General features: G+C 45.7%; 2 protein-coding genes across 2 annotated transcripts; one reads left to right on the top strand and one right to left on the bottom strand.

Annotated features, from left to right (window-relative positions):
- Positions 1-361: 361 nt before the first annotated feature.
- slc24a1 (solute carrier family 24 member 1) lies at positions 362-9,918 on the bottom strand (the record flags this gene model as incomplete). The annotated part of the gene is made up of 7 exons (XM_084452552.1): positions 362-611; positions 978-1,144; positions 1,367-1,456; positions 1,782-2,044; positions 6,876-6,984; positions 7,099-7,161; positions 8,860-9,918. The coding sequence occupies 7 exons, from the start codon at positions 9,916-9,918 to the stop codon at positions 362-364; spliced, it is 2,001 nt and encodes a 666-aa protein (XP_084308678.1).
- Positions 9,919-11,218: 1,300 nt separating this feature from the next.
- Positions 11,219-20,556, top strand: ints14 (integrator complex subunit 14). Its single transcript, XM_084453133.1, has 12 exons — positions 11,219-11,250; positions 11,614-11,894; positions 12,341-12,448; positions 13,640-13,795; positions 16,906-17,024; positions 17,402-17,544; positions 17,855-17,947; positions 18,039-18,183; positions 18,577-18,710; positions 19,241-19,359; positions 19,573-19,638; positions 20,005-20,556. The coding sequence occupies exons 2-12, from the start codon at positions 11,673-11,675 to the stop codon at positions 20,236-20,238; spliced, it is 1,539 nt and encodes a 512-aa protein (XP_084309259.1). The 5' UTR covers positions 11,219-11,250; positions 11,614-11,672; the 3' UTR covers positions 20,239-20,556.

Raw genomic sequence — 20,556 nt, 5'->3', positions numbered from 1 at the left:
GACAGAGATCACGCTGACGATGGCGTCATTAAAATAGAGCTCCTCTACTAAAAATTCCCACTACACACCCATGGCTATAATGTATTGCAGATACAGCAAACTGTGAAGTTCAAGCTGCTATTGTGGCTAACAGGGAGTGTGAGGTGGTGCCTAATGAGAGTTCAGTACTGTAGCATGTATAACGCTCCAGACACACTCCACAGGCCGCCTGTATGGAAGGGCCGTAGTACTGCATGTGAATGCGTGGATCTACCCGGACCCTGACCCACTATCCAGACACACGTCCAGGAAAGGGTGGTGGTTCTCATCTCCGGTGGGGAGCAGTGTGGAGAGAAGGCCTGGCTTCCCCTCGCTCTCTTGCTCAGATGGACACGGGGCAGATGATGACGCGGTCCTCCAGCAGCACGCTGAGCACCACGAATACCAGATAGAGCAGGAACATGGTGGCGCCCAGCATCTTGTTCATCTTCCACTTGCAGGCGGCGATGGAGATGATGACGAAGAGCAGCATGAGGAAGAGGAGCACGATGGCGCAGAACAGCCCGTTGCTACTGACTGTCAAGGGTTCGAAACCGTGGAAGGAAGAGTACAGCAGCCATGGGATTGGCAGGCTGGGGAGAGATAGAAAGAGAGAGAGAGAGAAAGAGAGAGAGAGAGAGAGAGAGAGAGAAAGAGACAGAAACAGAGAAAGAGAGAGAGACAAAGAGAGAGACAAAGAGAGAGAGAAACAGAGAGAGAGACAGAGAGAAAGACAGACAGAGAGAGAGAGTAGGCGAGACAGTGGGAGGGAGAGGAAGCGAGGGAGGGAGTAAAAACTAGATTTAAACTGTTCCAGTAACAATTCTGTACGGTAGCACTTCATCATCTGATATCGGGATCTATTAATATTACAGTACGTCAAAGCTGAGATGACTCACGGGCCTGCTAGAGATACCCGCTACAGGAGGCACATACAAGCAGCTAGAGGCTGTACTCACCCCACGGTGATGTCGAAGATGTTGCTGCCCACCGAGCTGGACACCGCCATGTCGCCCAGGCCTTTCCGGGCCACGATCACGCTAGTAATGAGGTCAGGAATGGATGTCCCCGCGGCCAGGATGGTCAGGCCCATAATCTCCTCTGAGATGCCGATGGTCTCACCCACCTGGCAGGGCATGGGAGGGCATCAGAGGGTTAGAATACCAAGAAAACGGAGCACACATGGGAACGTTTGCATTCACAAATGTACTCATTCACTGTTCATGTGTATAATATGCACAACTCTAAAATGCAGTTCACCATCTTGCCAAGGCACAATCGGAGTGCAGAATGATCCATATTCTAATCCAGATGAGACGCGATAGAACCAGCTGCCAGCACTACTGACCTGATGTGCCCACCACACCATTAGATATGAGAACACAGCGATCCACAAGATGGAACCCAGGAAGGTGATCACAAAGAACTTTGTGGAGTTCTGGAGAACAAAGAGAGGATTGGAAACATATGATCATGTTTCTTGGTTCTGCAATCCCCACAAATAAATTGAACTGGGGCATAGACAAGGTTAAACCAACACAAGGTAAAAATAAATAAATAAATAGACAAAATTTCAGTCTGGTACAACAATATGTTTAGCCTTGCTATGAGCTGTATAGCAGTAGCATAGTCGTGTACTTTATTGATCCCCGGTGGGAAATTGCACTAAATCAGGGTCCCATTCTGCTAATGCTTGATGAGCTGATATAAAGTCTCTGGCTGTATGCTGCTGTGGTTTGTTTGTTTGTTTGTTTGAGCCTTACTGGGTTGCGAACGTCGGGAACTGTGAGCCACAGAGGGAAGACTATGGGCAACAGGAAGAGGTAGGTGGCTTGTTTACGCCGAGTGGCTGGCCACTCTAAAGACAGAGGTTCATCTTCCCATCCGTCTTCCTCGTCCCCCAATGCCATCTCCTCCTCCTTCTCCTCATCCTCCTCGTCTTCATCTTCGCTGTCCTCATCGTCGCTGTCCTGGTCGCTGTCGTCCTCGCTGCCATCAGAGCCCCCCGAGGCCCCGCCCCCACCATCTCCCTTCTCCTCCATATCCTGAGATGGAGGGATGAAGACAGACAGAGAGAGAGAGATCAACAGACAAACAGGGAACGCTCTGTACATAGTGTACTGAGATTCATCTTCAAGACAGGAATCATAAAGTCACTACTCTGCCGGAACATAGATGTGGGAGGTGTCACCCACCGGGCCGGACGGCCATGACAAAAAGTGGGAGACGCAGACCAAAACTAAAAGTTTAACAATAATTTATTGGAAGGATAAAGCACAAAGAAATTCAACCTAAACTGAAAATAAACATGGGATGTGTGGATAATCAGGAAATCAGTAGTGTAGTGGGTGTATGCATGAGTGAGATGGTGTGCCTGTATATAGTGTTGTAAGGTGCAACATGAAAGGAAACCAATCTAACCAAGGAAAACCAATTAAAGCTAACAACGGAAGCAAACCACAACTTAACTAAAGCCTATAACAACCAAAATACATTCAATCAGAGGGCAAACACAACCAAGGACAAAATGGGTGCCTCCAGGTAGGAGAGGAGAACACCGAGGCCCTGCTGGACTGCAGGGGTTGATATAGGTCCCTGACAGCACCGGGCCCAGGTGCTGCCAGTCAGCTTGATTTCCCCCAATCACCGGACACGCCCACCTGCTCCCCTGAAACTCAAACACAGTCAGGAACAGGCAGACAGACAGGCAAACCCCAGCAGGCCAGCCAGGGCCATAACAGAGGAGATAGAGGGCTGTGGTGCCTACCTTCTTTTTCTCTGGCTGCTCTTCCTCCTTCTTCTCCTCTTCCTCCTTCTTCTCCTCTTTCTTCTCCTCCTCCTTCACCACCTCCTCCTCCTTCTTCTCCTCCTCCTTCACCACCTCCTTCTTCTCCTCCTTCTCCTCCTCCTTCACCACCTCCTTCTTCTCCTCCTTCTCCTCCTCCTTCACCACCTCCTTCTCCTCCTTCTCCTCCTCCTCCTTCACCACCTCCTTCTCCTCCTTCTCCTCCTCCTTCACCACCTCATTCTCCTCTTTCTTCCTCTCCTCCTCCTTCTCCTCTTTCTTCTCCTCCTCATTCTCCTCCTTCTTCTCCTCTTTCTTCTCCTCCTCCTTCACCCCCTCCTTCTTCTCCTCCTTCTCCTCCTCCTCCTTCACCACCTCCTCCTCCTCCTTCTTCTCCTCTTTCCTCTCCTCCTTCTTCTCCTCCTCCTTGGCTGGGGGCGGGGTGGCAGCTGGCTCCTTATGTGGCTCCTTTTTAATGCCGTCCTCTGGGATGGAGACAGCCAGGGAGACAGACAGATCAGAACACTGTCCAAAGCCACACCCCTGCTTCCTCCCTCCAACAGCACCCCTCCTAACCATCTGCCAACTATCTTGCTGCCAGGTCTAATGAGCACAGGGATTTCCCTATCAACCTGTACAGCTGCTGCTCTTTCAGATCAGAGAACAGTGCAGAATACACAATAGAATCAGCGGTAATTATTACACGTTTATTACATCTCCATAATGGCTGCAGGGAGAACAGGGCATGTTTTGACTTGCCTGTGCCTCCTCCCCTGCAGGACCACAGGTCTCACTGTCTATTCACACAGCCCAGACTGACGGTTATATCAGGTTATATCAGCCGATGAGCTAGAGAAGCTTTATGGCAGTGAGGTACAGCATGGGAAACAGCAGCACGCTCCACTCAGAGAACCACTGCGCCGCCTACTGGCAGCACGCAGCTCTGCAGCACCTGTCGCCCTGCATACACCACAGCTGCTGACCCAGTGCATCAACAACACAGCAACAACTCGCTTGTGAGGAGGGAATACTGTGCGTATCGAGCCAATATCGCCGCAGAGCTACCTGTCAATTAAAACAGCAGGATCCACCAAACAATACGGCATAATCACTGCTCTACTATACATCACCTTAGCTTTCTGGGGGGTGACAGCTAGCCACAGCGAACAACCTTCAGCTCCGGGGGTAATCATATCACACGAGGGTCTGGTCTTTTGATAGTGTGTTTAATTGCAAACTGTTAAAAGACTATGACTGATGGTATGGCACAATGTGTGTTATTGACCATGCCATGAGGAAGACGACGCATTGCTAATCATTGATTTGTGGTGTCAATCTGACATCCATAGTCACACACAATATTGTGAGTTCTGGTTAATACAGTAACACAGCAATTCCAACATGTTTGTCCTACCTTCGGACTTCGCTTTCGTGTCCACTTTTCCCCGAGCCATGCCTAGAATCTCTGCCAATAGAAAGCACAGCATCATAAGGCAAGGCAAGTTTATTTATATAGCACATTTCAGCCATAGGGCAATTCAAGGTGCTTTACATGAGACATTAAAAGCATTAAAACAAAAAGCAAGACATTATAGACATTTAAAACAAAAAGCAGGACAAATAGAATACAAGAATAAAAGTTACAGTGCAGATAAACATAACTCCTAAATGTTTATGTGCTTTGCACATAAAGCAGTGGCAAAAAGAAAAGTCTTCAGGCTTGTTTTAAAAGAACTGAGAGTTGCAGCAGACCTGCAGTTTTCTGGAAGTTTGTTCCAGATATGTGGGGCATAAAAACTGAATGCTGCTTCTCCATGTTTTGTTTTAACTCTGGGGACAGAAAGCAGGCCTGTGCCAGACGACCTGAAGGGTCTGGATGGTGCATATGAGCAGATCAGAAATATATTTTGGCCCTAGACCATTCAGTGCTTTGTAAACCAACAGCAGTATTTTAAAGTCAATTCTTTGACAGACAGGAAGCCAGTGTAAATACCTTAGAACTGGTGTGATATGATCCACTTTCTTAGTCTTAGTGAGGACTCGAGCAGCAGCGTTCTGAATCAGCTGCAGACGTCTGATCGATTTTTTAGAGAGACCTGTAGGCTATACACGCCGTTACAGTAGTCGAGTCTACTGAAGATAAATGCATGGACAAGTTTTTCCAAATCCTTCTGGGACATAAATCCTTTGATCCTTGATATATTCTTCAGGTGATAGTAGGCTGACTTTGTAATTGACTTAATGTGGCTGTTGAAATTCAGGTCTGAGTCCATGACTACACCAAGATTTCTGGCTTCGTTTGTGGTTTTTAGCATTAGGCTACTGATTGAAGTTGAGCACTGACTTTTAATCGTTCTTCTTTGGCTCCAAAGACAATTACTCTAGTTTTATTTTTGTTTAGTTGGAGAAAGTTCTGGCACATCCAATCATTGATTTGTTGAATGCACTTACTCAGCGCTTGTATGGGATTATAGTCTCCTGGTGTTATGGTGATATACATTTGTGTGTCATCTGCATAGCTATGGTAACATATTTTGTTGTTTTCCATTATCTGAGTTAGTGGGAGCATGTAAATGTTGAACAGAATAGGCCCCAGGATGGAGCCTTGGGGAACTCCACAGGTCATTTTTGTCAGCTCAGATTTGTAATTGCCTATAGACACAAAATAGTCCCTGTCCTTTAAGTAGGATTCAAACCAATCTAAAACTGTACCAGAAATTCCCAGCCAATTTAGAAACCAATAAGAAACAAAACAACATTAACCACACATAGAACTGCTGTTATGCTGTTAAACCTTTACTTTTCTCCTGATCTGAAACGCCTGCATGGGCAACTCCATTTAATACTGTTGATCATAAGAGATGGTTGAGTGGACACCCGATGGCCCCTGTATTGTACTATATTTTACGTATATTGCTTACTGTGTATTGTGTATGTATTGGTATATGTACAGTATTGTAGTGTTCTATTGTGTGCTGTGTGTTTTGTTGCTCTGGAGCTTTACAGCACTTTGGTCAACCTTGGCTGTTTTAAATGTGCTTTATAAATAAAATTTGAGTTGAGTTGATTTGAGAAGAACAAATAACTTTTGTTTTTCCATTTTCAACTATATAGACACGATGAATGTCGATCAAACGGAGCCATTCCAACATCACACAACAGCTCACACTTTCTCTCTCTGCCTGCACCTCAAGACAAAACATCCTCCCTTCCTGCTATGAAAGAATCCCCCAAAGTGCAATACCACAGTCAGCCGTGATTGTAAGACATAATGTTACAGGTGTGAGGTGTGTTTCTGTCACACACAACCGTGAGTGTGTCCGTGTGGTTCTACCGGGCACAGCAATGCACATGGGGGAAAGTATGAATGATGGCCCTGTTGAGATAAAGGGATTGGTCTGGTGGAGGCTGACCCAGCTTTTATGGGCTCAATCAAAAGCTGATTACTGGACTGGAGCCGTGCAGCACTGAGGGCCTGGGGGTGAGGCAGGGCCCAGAGGCCACACAATGTAGGTCACCAGAAACCCCCCTCACCCTAACCCAAAACCTAACCCTAACCCTAACCCACACACCTCCACAGGCTCCTGTCTAGCACAATGGAACATGCCTATCATAGCAAGGAGGAGCATGGAGTACTACTGCTTTCATTATTTATTTGTTCACAGATTCCAGTGAGATGTGAATTGGGGAAAACATTTAACATTGTTGTCTGACAACGGGGACCCCCTCTGGTTCTGGTAGAGAGAAAACCACCTGGCAATCTGTCTCCGGAATAACTACACTGAGACACAGCAAAATGGCCGCAGTCCGTGCCATTACATAAGCCTTTTCATCTCCCGGGCTTCTACACGACTAAATCATTGCATGGACTGACACAGGTATTTATCTGCTTAGCATCAGGACTTAGTGCTGCCTCCATTTGGGAGACGATGCTAATCCATTATACTGAGGGAAGGACAAAAGGGACTGTTGTCCATAACAGCAGTTTCCAGGACACACCAGGAAGTGATGATATTGTACTTTGGGCTGCAGCATGGTTTGTGATTTCTCTGCTATAAGAATAAGAACTAACCTTCACCTAAAGGGTCTAGCGTGTGGATCATCAGCTGGAAGATGGTGCTTCTCATCGTGCTGTTGTGAAGGGAGGCTGAGCTGCCACCTCGCTGAAGGGCCGGTTTCAACTACAGAGAGAAAAAAAGAGGCTATGGTCATGTGCATAATAAAACAATCTGTAACCTGTGTGTGTGTGTTGAGGTAAAGGGCTTGTTTATGGATTTAGTTAGTTTGGTCATTACCTTTAGTCGATTCTTGTCTTGTTTACGAGGAGGAGATTTTTCTTCACCTTTTGGCCCATCATCCTGAATAAAACAATGATCACTGATCCCATGGCAGTAGTCAATATATCCCATAGACAGATAGACAGACAGATAGATAGATAGATAGATAGATAGATAGATAGATAGATAGATAGATAGATAGATAGATAGATAATTTTTTATATTAATTTGATGACCTCTTTATAATGAGATGCTGTGACAGGACATTGTACATAAAGGAAGGTAGCTTACTGCAAACCCTTCTCATGTAGCCCTGCCCACTATCCAGCTAAATTGAAACCCCTGACCAAGTACTATACCGAGTCCACTCACTCTGTACAGAATAAGCTTCAATCACATTTACCAGGGCTAAACAGTATTTGTAAATGTCTCTGCATCTCTGTGGCCCCTCGTGGGATTAGGGGTCGTGGTGAGTGATTGGCTTTGGGTGTACAAGGCCTAAGTGAGCATCACCACTGAATCGGCACGTAGCTCAGGAGGTAGAGTGGCTGGCTGGGGATCGCAAGGTCCCCGGTTTGATCCCAGCTCCTGGCGTTGTGCCGAAGTGTCCTTGAGCAAGACACTGAACCCCAAAATTGCTCACGTGCAGCACGGTGGCGCAGTACCTAGTACTGTCGCCTCACAGCAAGAAGGTCTCCGGTCCTTTCTCTGTGGAGTTTGCACGTTCTCCCCCATAAAGAACCCAATATGAAAAACATGCAGAAGAACAGATCGCTAACGCTGTCCGTCCCTGGTGAAGACGGACAGGAACACTTGGTTGGCCCCTGGGCGTGTCCCCTGCATGCTGCCTACGTCTACTCCCAGCTGCCCTTGGGGGAAGGACGTCGGGATGGGTTAAGTGCAGAGAACATTTAATCTCCACATCTCCTGTGGGCTGTATATAAAGATTCTTCATTCTACCACATTCTACCACCCTGCTCTGGGGCCATGATTTGCACATAAAATCTGTCAGGTGGGCGTACAGAGCTGCCATGGCGGACCAGACAGTGTGATGATCTCCCTCAGAAAAGCACCCACACTCCTGTGGGTTTCTCACAGGAGTGTGGGTGAGCCTGAGAGGATGAGGGAGCAAATGACTCATACAGTACACACACATATATATATATATACAGTATAGGGCAGACCTCAACCTAGTTTATGATGAGATACAGAATCAGACGTGGTTGCATTGCCACACGCACACATGGCTGCTGGGAGGAAACAGTCGCATGATAATCAGGACAGCTCATGATGTGACCCTAACCCATTCTCCCCGACATCACATATCCTACTCATTTGAGCTTTTCAAACACTTACAGTAAAGGCATGTGCAATACTCTATAATTTATATACATGGGAACTAAAGCAAAATGTTTTCTGTGACAGACTTCCTACTGTGCCCTCCATGAGGATGCTATCGTGCGTTTTGGTTTCTGATGACTTGTACAGTAACAGTAGTGTGGTGTAAACCTAGTGTTCTCTCCCTTCCTCGCTCCCTCTTCCACTCTCCCCTCCCATGAATAGAACTGTCATGTTGTCATTGCCACCAGTTCTAAAATAAAAAAGTTTTATTTGTTCATGCTGTAGCAAACAATATGCTCACACTCAAAAAATGTGTATACAGTATTATTGAAACATGGCCTTCCAAATCTCAGTTCCTTTAGGTGTAGAATTGTATTATCTTAGCACATCAAATTTTGTGCAGCTTGAATCAGAATCAGAATCAGAATCAACATTTACCTTTTCAGGTTCCACGACAGCAACGATGCTGGAACAGCTCTTACTGTGTTTCTGTAGTTGGTACTTGAAGGCTCTCTCTATTTGCACGTTGTACTTCATGAAGCACACATAGAGAGAGTATCCGCCCACCAGCATTAGACTCTCCCACCACATGATAGTGTTGTCCAGGAAGAATATGATGAGCATGATGAGGTCCAGGATGTAGAAGGACACATCCCTGAACAGAGGCCACCAGGTGAGATGCAGCATCTCCCTGGAGAAGATGGCACACATGCCGATCACAAACAGGATGTTGAAGACTGCTGAGCCCACAATGGTGCCGATGCCCACATTGCTGTGCGAGATAAATACTCCTATCAGGGAGGTGAAGAGCTCCGGGGCGGAGCCCCCCGCCGCCATGAATGTGGCCCCTGCCACGTCGTCCGAGATTTCCAACTTGTCTATGATCACTCCCAGGGCGGGAACGAAGAATTCATCGCACACGATGGCCAGCGACACGAACATGTAGAACATCCCAAAGATGTGCAGGGCCACCCAGCCTCGTCTGCGTTCTTCCACGCTGAAGATATCCTGGGGGTATTCTGCCTTTATGTGTGGGGCGTCACCAGGGGAGGGGTGTGTTGCGTTGGGGCCTGGGGGTGCTGCTGTGTGTGTGGGCACCTCAGTGGCCTTGGGAGATTCAGGCTCGACGTAGATGCAGTGCACAATAGTCCTGTTTGGAGTCGTTGAAGGAGGGGCGTCCTCTGAAGTCGTCGACAAGGTGAAATCGGACGTTGTTGTTTCTAAGTTTACCGCCGCCTCTGTGGTGGCTTGATCTGATAGCTCCACCTCTCCGGATCCGAAGTTGAGCGCCACATCCCCCCCAGTCTCGGCTGCCTCTACCTCCACGGCCTCCACGGGGCCTGGGCCCTCTCTGGGGTCGCCGCCTATCTGAGCAGCTGACCAGGGCTCTGACGGCCGGGTGTTGACGGCCAACTGGTAGAGGCAGCACATCAGAACCCCGGAGAGGAGGAACAGAACACGGCTCAGCTGCAGGCGCCTCCTCCTTGAGCAAAACATCTTCATCTAAGCAGCGATGCTATTGGACAATTAAGTTGCATATAGGTAAAAGTGAAGGCTAGGTCCACAGTCACTCCCCAAAAGTCAGTGGGGTGAATCCAGGCCCCCAGCCATTTATGTCATCCTCAAATCATCTGAAAATCCCAACCTGTTGTACAAGGAGCAAAACATCAACTAAGTTATTACACTGAATGACCTGACAAATGATGCAACATGTTGCACACAAGTTGCACAATTTGTCTTTTGATTTGCAGGCTTTTATTATTGTCATGATAATGCACGTGAGAGATAAGTAGGCCTACCTCTCAAAGCTTTGGGATAGGTAGCCCTAATGTTGCTGTGACTACACATTAATAGTCTACAGAGTATAACTCTCTCCCTGATTCACAATATTTATTTTTAGATTATGTATGCTAGACAGCCCAACAAAACTGGAAAATTGGCCAAATATAGATGTAAAGAAAGATCAAAAGCAGATACAATAAACCAATCATTGAGAATCAATTTATTTTTTGCTGACCATGCAAGGTAATTAATTATCTCTTTACTAAAAGCCACGCGTGCACCTATTGTCATAACAGCCAAAATCAATTTGCCAATTTGTCCAAATATACATAACTTAATATGCAAAGCAGTTCGACGTGAATGTCAATATTGTGCACTTGCTGCACAGGTAAGTAACCTTACCTGCAATGAATGGGTTGTAGAAACAGTAGGGACGCAATAATGTCTCCACAGATGTAACATCCACAGCTGGGAAGAGAGCTCGAGGGCACTAACGGGGAGGAGAGGCACCCCGGACGGTCATGGACAGAACAGGTCTTCACCATGGATCAGTATAATACCTAATACCTGAGGTCGTCTAAGAGGATTAGATGTATTGTTAGGTGTATTGTATTATTGTCTGCGACACTCTCATTTTATCTTGCTCTATCCACTTTGTATTTACTTTTAATCAAACAAACTTTCGGACTGTAGTCATACATTATGCATAGGCTCTTTAGAAAAATGGGGAGTTTTAGTTTAGAGTTGATTATCTCCCAGTGCATATAGCCTAGGCCTAAACATAAATTGTATTATGATATGTTTAAATGTGTAAGAATGTGTAAATGAAAAGTAATTAACAATTAATTTAATTAATTAATATTATGTTCTATATAGGAATTCAGCCCGCATAGATTAAATTAGTACATGTACTTCGAAGCTATCATTTTCAGTCAAGGTGCGACTAGGAACTAACGAGCTAGGAACCAGTGATTCATATATTGGCGTTGTATTCCGGATAGATTGGTATGTAGCACAAATTCATCGTGACGACTGAAGTATTGATGGGTAGGCATCTATTTGTTTTCACGTTGTTATAGATAAATAGTTCGCAACTGCATATAATCTCAAATTTAAAACGGCTCATTTACACACACATTGGAGCAGGATCGTACTCGCAATCTGTCCCTGTCTGGCAAGTAGCTCGAACTAGGTAGCTAGCTATATCTGCGAGTGAGTCTAGCTAACTCTGCTAAGGTTAGTTGCTTGATGCTAGATAGCTAACGTTAACCCTGCTATTTGGTAACTCGTTAGCTATAGCTAACATTTGTATAGAGGAAGGTAAAGCAATACAGTTTTGTTAGTTAATGCAGAAAAGTAGATAGTTCTGTACTGGGCATGCGTGATTGAAAGCGATGTTGTGTTTTCCAGAGAGGGTGTGTGGTGGTTCATTCTCTGAAGTGAGAGGTACATTATTGTGAGGGGCCATCATGCCGACCGTGGTTCTGATGGACGTGTCCTTGTCCATGACACGACCTGTGTCATTGGAGGGCAATGAAGAGTTTCAGAGGAAGAACCTGGCTGTCCATGGACTCACTATGTTATTTGAACACATGGCCACCAACTACCGCCTGGAGTTTACGTCACTGGTGGCCTTCTCCTCCCTCTGGGAGCTCCTGGTGCCCTTCACCAGGGACTACAACACTCTGCAGGTACTACTACAGACCCAGGACCAAAGACAGAGTATTTGGCACAATGTATTTTTCAGGGCTTTCAGATCCAGGAATTTCAACCTTTGGCTGTGTAAGTGGATGGTGTGTTATGGGTAGTTCTCATTGAAGTAGTTATTGCCAACATTGCATCTCACCAGCCATTGTATACTTGAAAAGATGAAAGATCAGTATTCTGATTTTTGTCTGTTTTAATGCTATGCCTACCAGGATCTTCCCTCTTAAGCACCTATTGTATTTTTTTCTATTTTGTTACTCTTTGCACTTGGCTTTAGCACTAGATTATGCTTGTCACTTGTTCGGTAAGGAGATGTACTTGTACTGTAAGTTCAGGCGAGTAGTAGTATACTGACTACCTGTAAATGTAAGTCGCTTTGAATGAATGCATCTGCTAAATGATTGTAATGTAATGTTCTTGTGACGCGCAGGAAGCCTTGAGCAACCTGGAGGATTATGACAAGACCTGCCTGGAGTCAGCGCTGCAGGGTGTCAGCAACGTGGTCCAGCAGGAGTGGGGCAGTGCCTGCCCCAGCCAGGTACTTTCTTTACCAGGTACTCTAGCAGCTTGTTATCAGGTACTGTGACAGGTCGTTACCAGGTACTGTGACAGGTCGTTACCAGGTACTCTGACAGGTCTTTACCAGGTACTCTCACAGATCTTTACCAGGTACTCTAACAGATCTTTACCAGGTACTCTAACAGATCTTTACCAGGTACTCTTGACAGGTCTTTACCAGGTACTCTAACAGGTCCTTACCAGGTACTCTGACAGGTCTTTACCAGGTACTCTGACAGGTCGTTACCAGGTAATCTAGCAGGTCACAAAGACATAGATAGATGCTGTACAGTTTGCCAGGTACCCTAACAGGTCTTTGTGATAGAGGCTGTACAGTTTGCTAGGTACCCTAACAGGTCTTGTCTGTGATAGATGAGGTACAGTTTACAGACTTGAGTTTGTGAGGCAATCTCTAGTCTCTCCAGACTCAAATATTATGCTAATTCACTGCGCTCCGCATGCTACATAATAAAGTCATTGCCACTTTGCCCAAGCTGGTGTTCTGAGGGCGGGTCTAACGGTCAGAATTGAAAGAGTGACAAGTCGTAGCAGCAATGAGAGAGAGAGAGAGAGCGGCACAGTAACGTGAAAGTTGTTACAGATTGGTGCCGCCATTATTTCGGCGGCACCAATCACTGGCCAGGATTCTAAAACTATTTTTTTGCAAGACGTGTCCCAGACCCATAGAGATCTGCAGCATGCTCTAAGTTAGCGTAGATTACCTAGTGTATCAGCGTAAAACCTCTCATGGGTGTGGCACTGACACTAGGCTATCGCTGATAAGATGAGCTTCAGTAATCCCCAGGCATTTGGGTGTTACAACAACACTTTTATGGACTCAGAAGATAATTTGCCTGCGATTTTCTTCACGTTGGGTTTAATGTTGCGATAGGGTTTCCACTTGATGAATGGTGCATGCGCACTGGCTGCCGTAGGGGACTCCTAGTATTTGCCACTTGACTCGAAATCACCGCAAGGGATTTTTCGACAAACTGGGGTACAACCAAAGAATATACATTAGAGTAAAGCATACACATAGAAGAGTACAAATATATACATACAATATGTATAGAATTTAGAATATATCCCTACAACATCTGGACGTGGGGGTGGGGGACACTCAGGCACGGTTATCAATGATCATCTATGCATTTCTTATCTCTGCCTGCAGGTGGTGCTGGTGACAGACGGATCTCTGGGAATAGGAAAGGGCTCACTGCGCCATTCTCTCCAGACACTGAAGCACCGCGGGGAGGACAAGAAGTTCCCCCTGCCGTTCCCTTTCCCAGCCAAGCTGTATATCATGTGCATCGCCAATGCAGAGGAGGTACTGAGTTACCTGCTGCTTATCTGGGCCGTGTTCCAGTTCAAAAAGAGACTCAGGATGCTGTGACCAAATAATTCATTACATTACAATAATTTAGCAGATGCTTTTATCCAAAGCAACTTATAATAATTGCATTTAACATAGGTAGTTAAGTAAATGGTAAACGGACTGCACTTTTAACACACATTCACACACATTCACACACCAATAGCATTTCATTAGGAGCAATTTGGGGTTCTGCTAGCCAGAAGTGCATCACCTTTCCAAACAAGTGTTTGAACTTAACCCAGTGCTAAAGTAAAGATTTCAGGTTTATTCATGCATGGATAGAAGGTCCTCAACAGAGGTGCCATATCATTCACCATTGGTGTGTGAATGTGTGTGTGAATGAGAGGCCATTGTAAAGCGCTTTGGATAAAAGTGCTATATAAGTGCAGTCCATTTACCATTTATCAGTTCTCAGAGTCACAAACTACAGACAAAGTATCAAAATCAATAATTGTTTTAATTAACAAAATATAAATTAAATGTAACAAAGAGGTCTGATACAATACAAATCTGGTTCAGAGCTCCACGTCAGCCTGATGGATCAGATCCCAAGCCCCCAGGAATCGAAATCTAAAGTGAAGGCCTATTGAACCGCGCCATCTTGGCTAGATTTGTAGTCACTTGGCTATTTCCGGTTACTTTTGACTTGCGCAGTTGAGCTTCTCTGGCCGACGCGCTTCCACGAAAAAGTTCACATTTCTCTGAAATCAAGCCCCCAGGAATCGAAATCTAAAGTGAAGGCCTATTGAACCGCGCCATCTTGGCTAGATTTGTAGTCACTTGGCTATTTCCGGTTACTTTTGACTTGCGCAGTTGAGCTTCTCTGGCCGACGCGCTTCCACGAAAAAGTTCACATTTCTCTGAAATGTAGACGCGCGTTCCCGGCTCTCCCCGCTTTGATTTAGCAATGAAAACCGGCTTGCATATTAACCTGTTTTTGTCAAATATATCAATTGGAGAAATTATTTTTTGATCCTGGCATCTTAGTTTTAACAAGTTAAATATAATTGAACATGTTTTGTTTGCTAGTAGATGGTATTCATTCCGTTCGCGATAACGTTATTGCAGCCAGGCTAAATTCCTCCAGGGAGCCAGTGACAGGCGAGTTGAAGAGCTTCACTCCCCGCCAGCAGGAGCTCTGGCCGCGGCTACCGCATCTCGGAAAACCCGCTGAGTTCGTGGCTGCTATTTCACACTCGCCCTTGATCAATCCCAATACTTAATACATACAACAAACTGATCAGGCTAATCATTTTTTAATGAAAATGACCACAAGACAACCTCCTGTGCATAGTTGAAATGGTAGTGGGATACGGTGATAAACTGGAGTGATCTTTTGACAGCAATTATTAGCCTTTTCCAAGAATGGACAGAAATGGGATATTTTTAGAATAACAGGAATTTATTCACATACAATGTAAAGGAGTTGATGTGTAGCATGAAGATGAAACGATACACTGAGTTTGGGTGCTTTCAGTCAACGTTGGCGTTGACCGCTTCCAGCTATCGAATGGCCGACTGGTGTGATGGATAGCCTAACGTTAGAGAGATAAATGTAGGCTATGGTTATGTTAATAAAGGTAACAATGATGTTGTAACATGCATGCAGCACTGCCGATCTGATCTGAACGATTGATTCATTATTACCATGGATCGGTATTGGGATTGATCAAGGGCGAATGTGAAATAGCAGCCAGGAACTCAGCGGGTTATCCAAGATGCGGTAGCCGCGGCCAAAGCTCCTGCTGGCGGGGAGGGAAGCTCTTCAACTCGCCGGTCACTGGCTCCCTGGAGGAATTTAGCCTGGCTGCAATAACGTTATCGCGAACGGAATGAATACCATCTACTAGCAAACAAAACATGTTAAATTATATTTAACCTGTTAAAACTAAGATGCCAGGATCAAAAAATAATTTCTCCAATTGATATATTTGACAAAAACAGGTTAATATGCAAGCCGGTTTTCATTGCTAAATCAAAGCGGGGAGAGCCGGGAACGTGCGTCTACATTTCAGAGAAATGTGAACTTTTTCGTGGACGCGCGTCGGCCAGAGAAGCTCAACTGCGCAAGTCAAAAGTAACCGGAAGGCCAGAAAAGCACAACTGCGCAAGTCAAAAGTAACCGGAAAAAGTCAAATGACTACAAATTTTGCCAAGATGGCGCGGTTCAATAGGGCTTCATTGTTGATAGCGGCCAGTGAATGGAGTGGCTGTATCCAGTTTATATAATACATCCATGATCAGATCAGAGGACATAAAGACTCTAAACATGACACCTTTATAACCTGAACTGAGGAGGATAAGAGCCAATCAAGACCATTAGAAAGAAACAAATAATTGACGAATAGGTGGATATGACTCCTGTAACTGGGAAAAGCTTTTACAGTAATTTATCACTCAAAACAACTCCATTTCCTCTCAGTAATATATCACTCAAAACAACTCAATTTCCTCTGCTCATCTGACATTTTAACATTTTGCAAGGGGCCCCAGCATCGGCAGGTGTCAAATTAGGAGCACACCCACGCATCCAGACCACAGCTCTAACAGTCTAGTTCAAAGGTTCATCTATGAGCCGTACTCAACCACAATAACATCCTCTCCTGGGGTCCATGCACTTTGCCTGTTGAACAGAGGAGCATCTATTCAGCAGTATCACTCTATACTACCCACATGTTGATATATTGCAACAGTGACCTCTGACCTTCTGTGTTGTTTTACAAGGGCTTGGGATTCTGAATTATTTACAAAATAATGGTGCCAAACGGTGGTGGGACACACTGGGACAATGATATTCCAACAGCTCTACCCCCCTTATATTACCATTCAGTCACAAACACTCTTCCCATAAGTTGGTGTACCTAACTACGTCTGGTTATCCAGGGCGCCATTAACACTGCATTCCTGTATTCTCACTAAAAGGCGGTGAGGTCAGAGGTCATTACTTTCCCAAGCCTAAACTATAACATGAGATCCATTATAACAAAACATCTATGTGGTATTAGTCTGTATGTGTTTTTACTGTAAGTTACACTGACATTCTGTGTGTTGCACATGGGCAGCTTCAGACCACGGACACCATGGACAACCTGGGCCAGCTACTCAGCCTGAACGGAGGGGGAGGGGGGATCTTCACCATGGAGGGGCCACTGTGCCTGAAGAGTGTACAGGCCATGTTTGGGTATGGACGGATTCTATAAAGCTTCTCTAGGACTAGTTTGTATTTATCATAACCCTCTTATAAGGTAATGTACGATCATATATAGCGGTCCATATTATCATATACAGCGGTCCATATAATTTTTTTCATGAATTTGAGAGGACTTGAGATATTAGTGCTCATTGCTCATGTCACAACTAAGTACACAATGGATCTCTATGGGCATGTGACATGACCAATGAGCACTAATATGTCAAGAGTACACAATCTGTCAAAATGTTGACATGGACCGTTGTATATGATCATAAATAACCTTATAACAACAGGGCTAAATACCAATCTAGTCCTTTAAATGAACGTAGCACTGACGTTCCCTCTGTGTTCCTGTGCGTTTCCAGGAGGCTGATTGACCAGGCGTACTCGCCCTTCCACGCTGTGCTGCGCTGTGGGAACCTGTCCTCGGACGTCCAGGTGTTCCCTCGCCCTGAGCCTGTGATCGTGGACGAGGAGGTGGACCCCGTGCCCAGGACGGTGCAGACAGGTACCAGCAGACCCTCCTGCACTCACCCCCCCCCCCCCCCCGCTTACACAATGGTTGAGAGAGGTCAGGGAAACAATATTTACACTTCTCCTATATTGGCTCAAATGGGTGAACTGTTTTTTTTGTTTCCCTCTGGAAAATCAGGAGTAGGATCAGTATGTATACCTCCCCCCCCTTTCTCTCTGTAAAGCGCATTGCGTTGCCTTTGTGTATGAAATGCGCTATATAAATAAAGTTTGATTTGATTTTGATGATTCAAACCACAATGATGGCTCTCTACCATCTTCCTTACTTCTTGACTGTGTTATAGATCTGGAGATTGTGGGTTTCATCGAGATAGGCGACATTTCTAGTCCTCCCGTCATATCCAGGCACCTGGTCCTGCCCATTGCGGTAAACAAAGGTAACTCTCCCCTTCACAGAGAGCTGTCCCCTGTCATATCTCTAAAACAACGGCGTGTTCTTCTAATGTGTGAACGCTTGCTTGGTCCCAGAGGTGGATGACGTTGGCACAGGAAACCCAGAGGACGCAGAGGAGGAGACCTCAGCCAATCAGATGGCAGGAAAGAGCCCAAACTTCTGTGTCCTCTTGCATGGCAGTCTGAAAGTGGAGGGCATGGTGGCGCTGGTGCAGCTGGGGTATGCCGTACTACGACTATACACACTTCACATCCGTACTACGACCATAAACTTTACATCCGTACTACGACTATACAGACTTCACATCCATACTATGACCATAGACTTTACATCCGTACTACGACCATACAAACTTCACATCCGTACTACAACTATACAGACTTCACATCCGTACTACGACCATAGACTTCATATCCGTACTACGACCATAGACTTAACATCTGTACTACGACCATACAGACCTCACATGCTCAGTCACAGTTCAAAATACTCTAAGCAAATAAAGAAGATTGCAATTAAAAGATCGGACTGAGATTGAGAGAATGTGTGTATAATTATGCTCAATACAATTTAATCATAAATAATGATTGGGGTTATTTATGTGTTCCCCAGGCCAGAGTGGTTTGGCATGCTGTACTCTCAGGCGGACAGCAAGAAGAAGTCCAACCTGATGATGTCTCTGTTTGAGTTTGGGCCTGAGCCTCTGCCTTGGCTGGGCAAGGTGTCTCAGCTGGGACCCATCTCAGGTACTGAACACCACCTCCTCCACTGAGCAGCTGGAACAGGCCCACGTCTCTGGGTCTCAGGGCTCTCTATTCCAGACACATTAGTAAACATGGATAGAAAGCTAGCTAGCTATTTAGCTAATACTGTATGTGGCGTAGTAATAATTAAAATAGGACTGTAAAGAGGATTTACACATGGCAAATTATGAATGTACAACAGCCCACTCTTAACCAACCTTCTCCAGATTGGTGAGGTCGGAACTACTTCTTGGACAAATTGGCTGCTACAAGCAGATAGCTTGATTCATCCTGTTAAAGTCCCTTTTAAACTAACTGAAGACACACTAACCTGTGTCCGGTTGAAGGCCCATTAAGTCCAAAGGCCTTTGTGTTAGTCTGTGTAAGACTGTTGTGTGTGTGTGTGTACATAATCAAATATGGTAGTTAATTATTGACGTCCACTCCCTGCAGAAATGTACTATCATGACCATGATCAGTAGTGGCCTATATGATTTTGCATAACTGCCCTAACTGCTCTCTCTCTCTCTCAGATGCTCTTGAAAACCCCTATGGGGAGGATGACAGCAAAAGCCCGTTCCCTGTGCAGCCCAAGAACAAGCGCAGCTACGCCCAGAACGTCACCGTGTGGATCAAAGCCAGCGGGCTGCAGGTAGACGGCAGGCTGCTGGCTACAGACTGTTTGTGATTGGAGCTGTGATAAAGATCAGGCGTGTGTTTGTAGTAGTCAAGCCAGAACTGAAGCCCTGACCGATGCCACATAGCCTCCGGACGTTTGTAGCCACAGCTCTATGCAAACCATCTGCAGAATTATTTCCATTGTTCCCTGGTTAAGAAGGATCTAAATGATTGTGCTACTCCACAGACCGACGTACAAAAGATCCTGAGAAATGCGAGGAAACTGCCAGAGAAGACCCAGACCTTCTATAAGGTAAATGCTCCATTCGTAATGGACAAAGGTTTTCACTGTGTAACGACTGTCACGGAAAACCAGCACTGAAACAAGAACCCCCCCCCCCCAAAAACCAAATACTTCCGGTCAAGTCTGCCATGCCAAGGGGGTCATGAACTGTCCTTTGAACTGAGCTTTTATTGCTGAACAAATGCTTAGACCTAGCAAGAGCCTCTTGTGGTCCTTATCAATGGATACCAAACATTGATGCCAAATATCTTCCAGACAAAATGCCATTAAGACATAGACGTAAGACAAGAAAAATGAAAATCCTACCACATGACCCCCCCACCCCCTCCCTTGTGCAGATGACTAATATTTTCCTGTCCTCCCCCCGTGTGTCAGGAGCTGAACCGTCTGCGCAAGGCGGCCCTGGCGTTCGGGTTCTGGGAGCTGCTGAAAGGGGTGGCGGAGCTGCTGGAGAGAGAGTGTACCATGCTGCCAGACTCCGCCCACCCCGACGCCGCCTTCCAGCTCTCCCACGCTGCCCAGCAGCTCAAACTGGCCAGCACCGGGGACGCCCAGCACACGGCCTTCCACCACAACATCGCCCCCATGCACACAGACTTCTCAGGCTGAGGGCCCGGCCCGTAACATGGCGGCCAGGAAGAATGGTTCACCCATGAGGCATTTTTAGACAGATCTTTTGTATTTGAGTGAATGAGGCTCTGTGTGACCAGTGGACGCAGCTATTTTGCCTTGCGATTGTGAAAGCAGACCTCGGGTTTGTCTGTTAATGCCTTGTTATCACAAGGGCTTGTGAGACGAAAAAAACAAACATTTTTTGAATGCTGTTCATTGCTCCAGTTTTTGTTTCCTGAAAATGTTTTGTACATAGCATTTTGTAACAGTGTTTCTCATTTTGTAACAGTGTTTCTCATAAATAGACAATGTCTT

Source organism: Borostomias antarcticus (genome assembly GCF_949987555.1).
Source record: "Borostomias antarcticus genome assembly, chromosome: 18".
Lineage (NCBI taxonomy): Eukaryota > Metazoa > Chordata > Actinopteri > Stomiiformes > Stomiidae > Borostomias > Borostomias antarcticus.
Note: the sequence above shows the minus strand (reverse complement) of the source record. Positions and strands in the feature narration are given on the sequence as shown.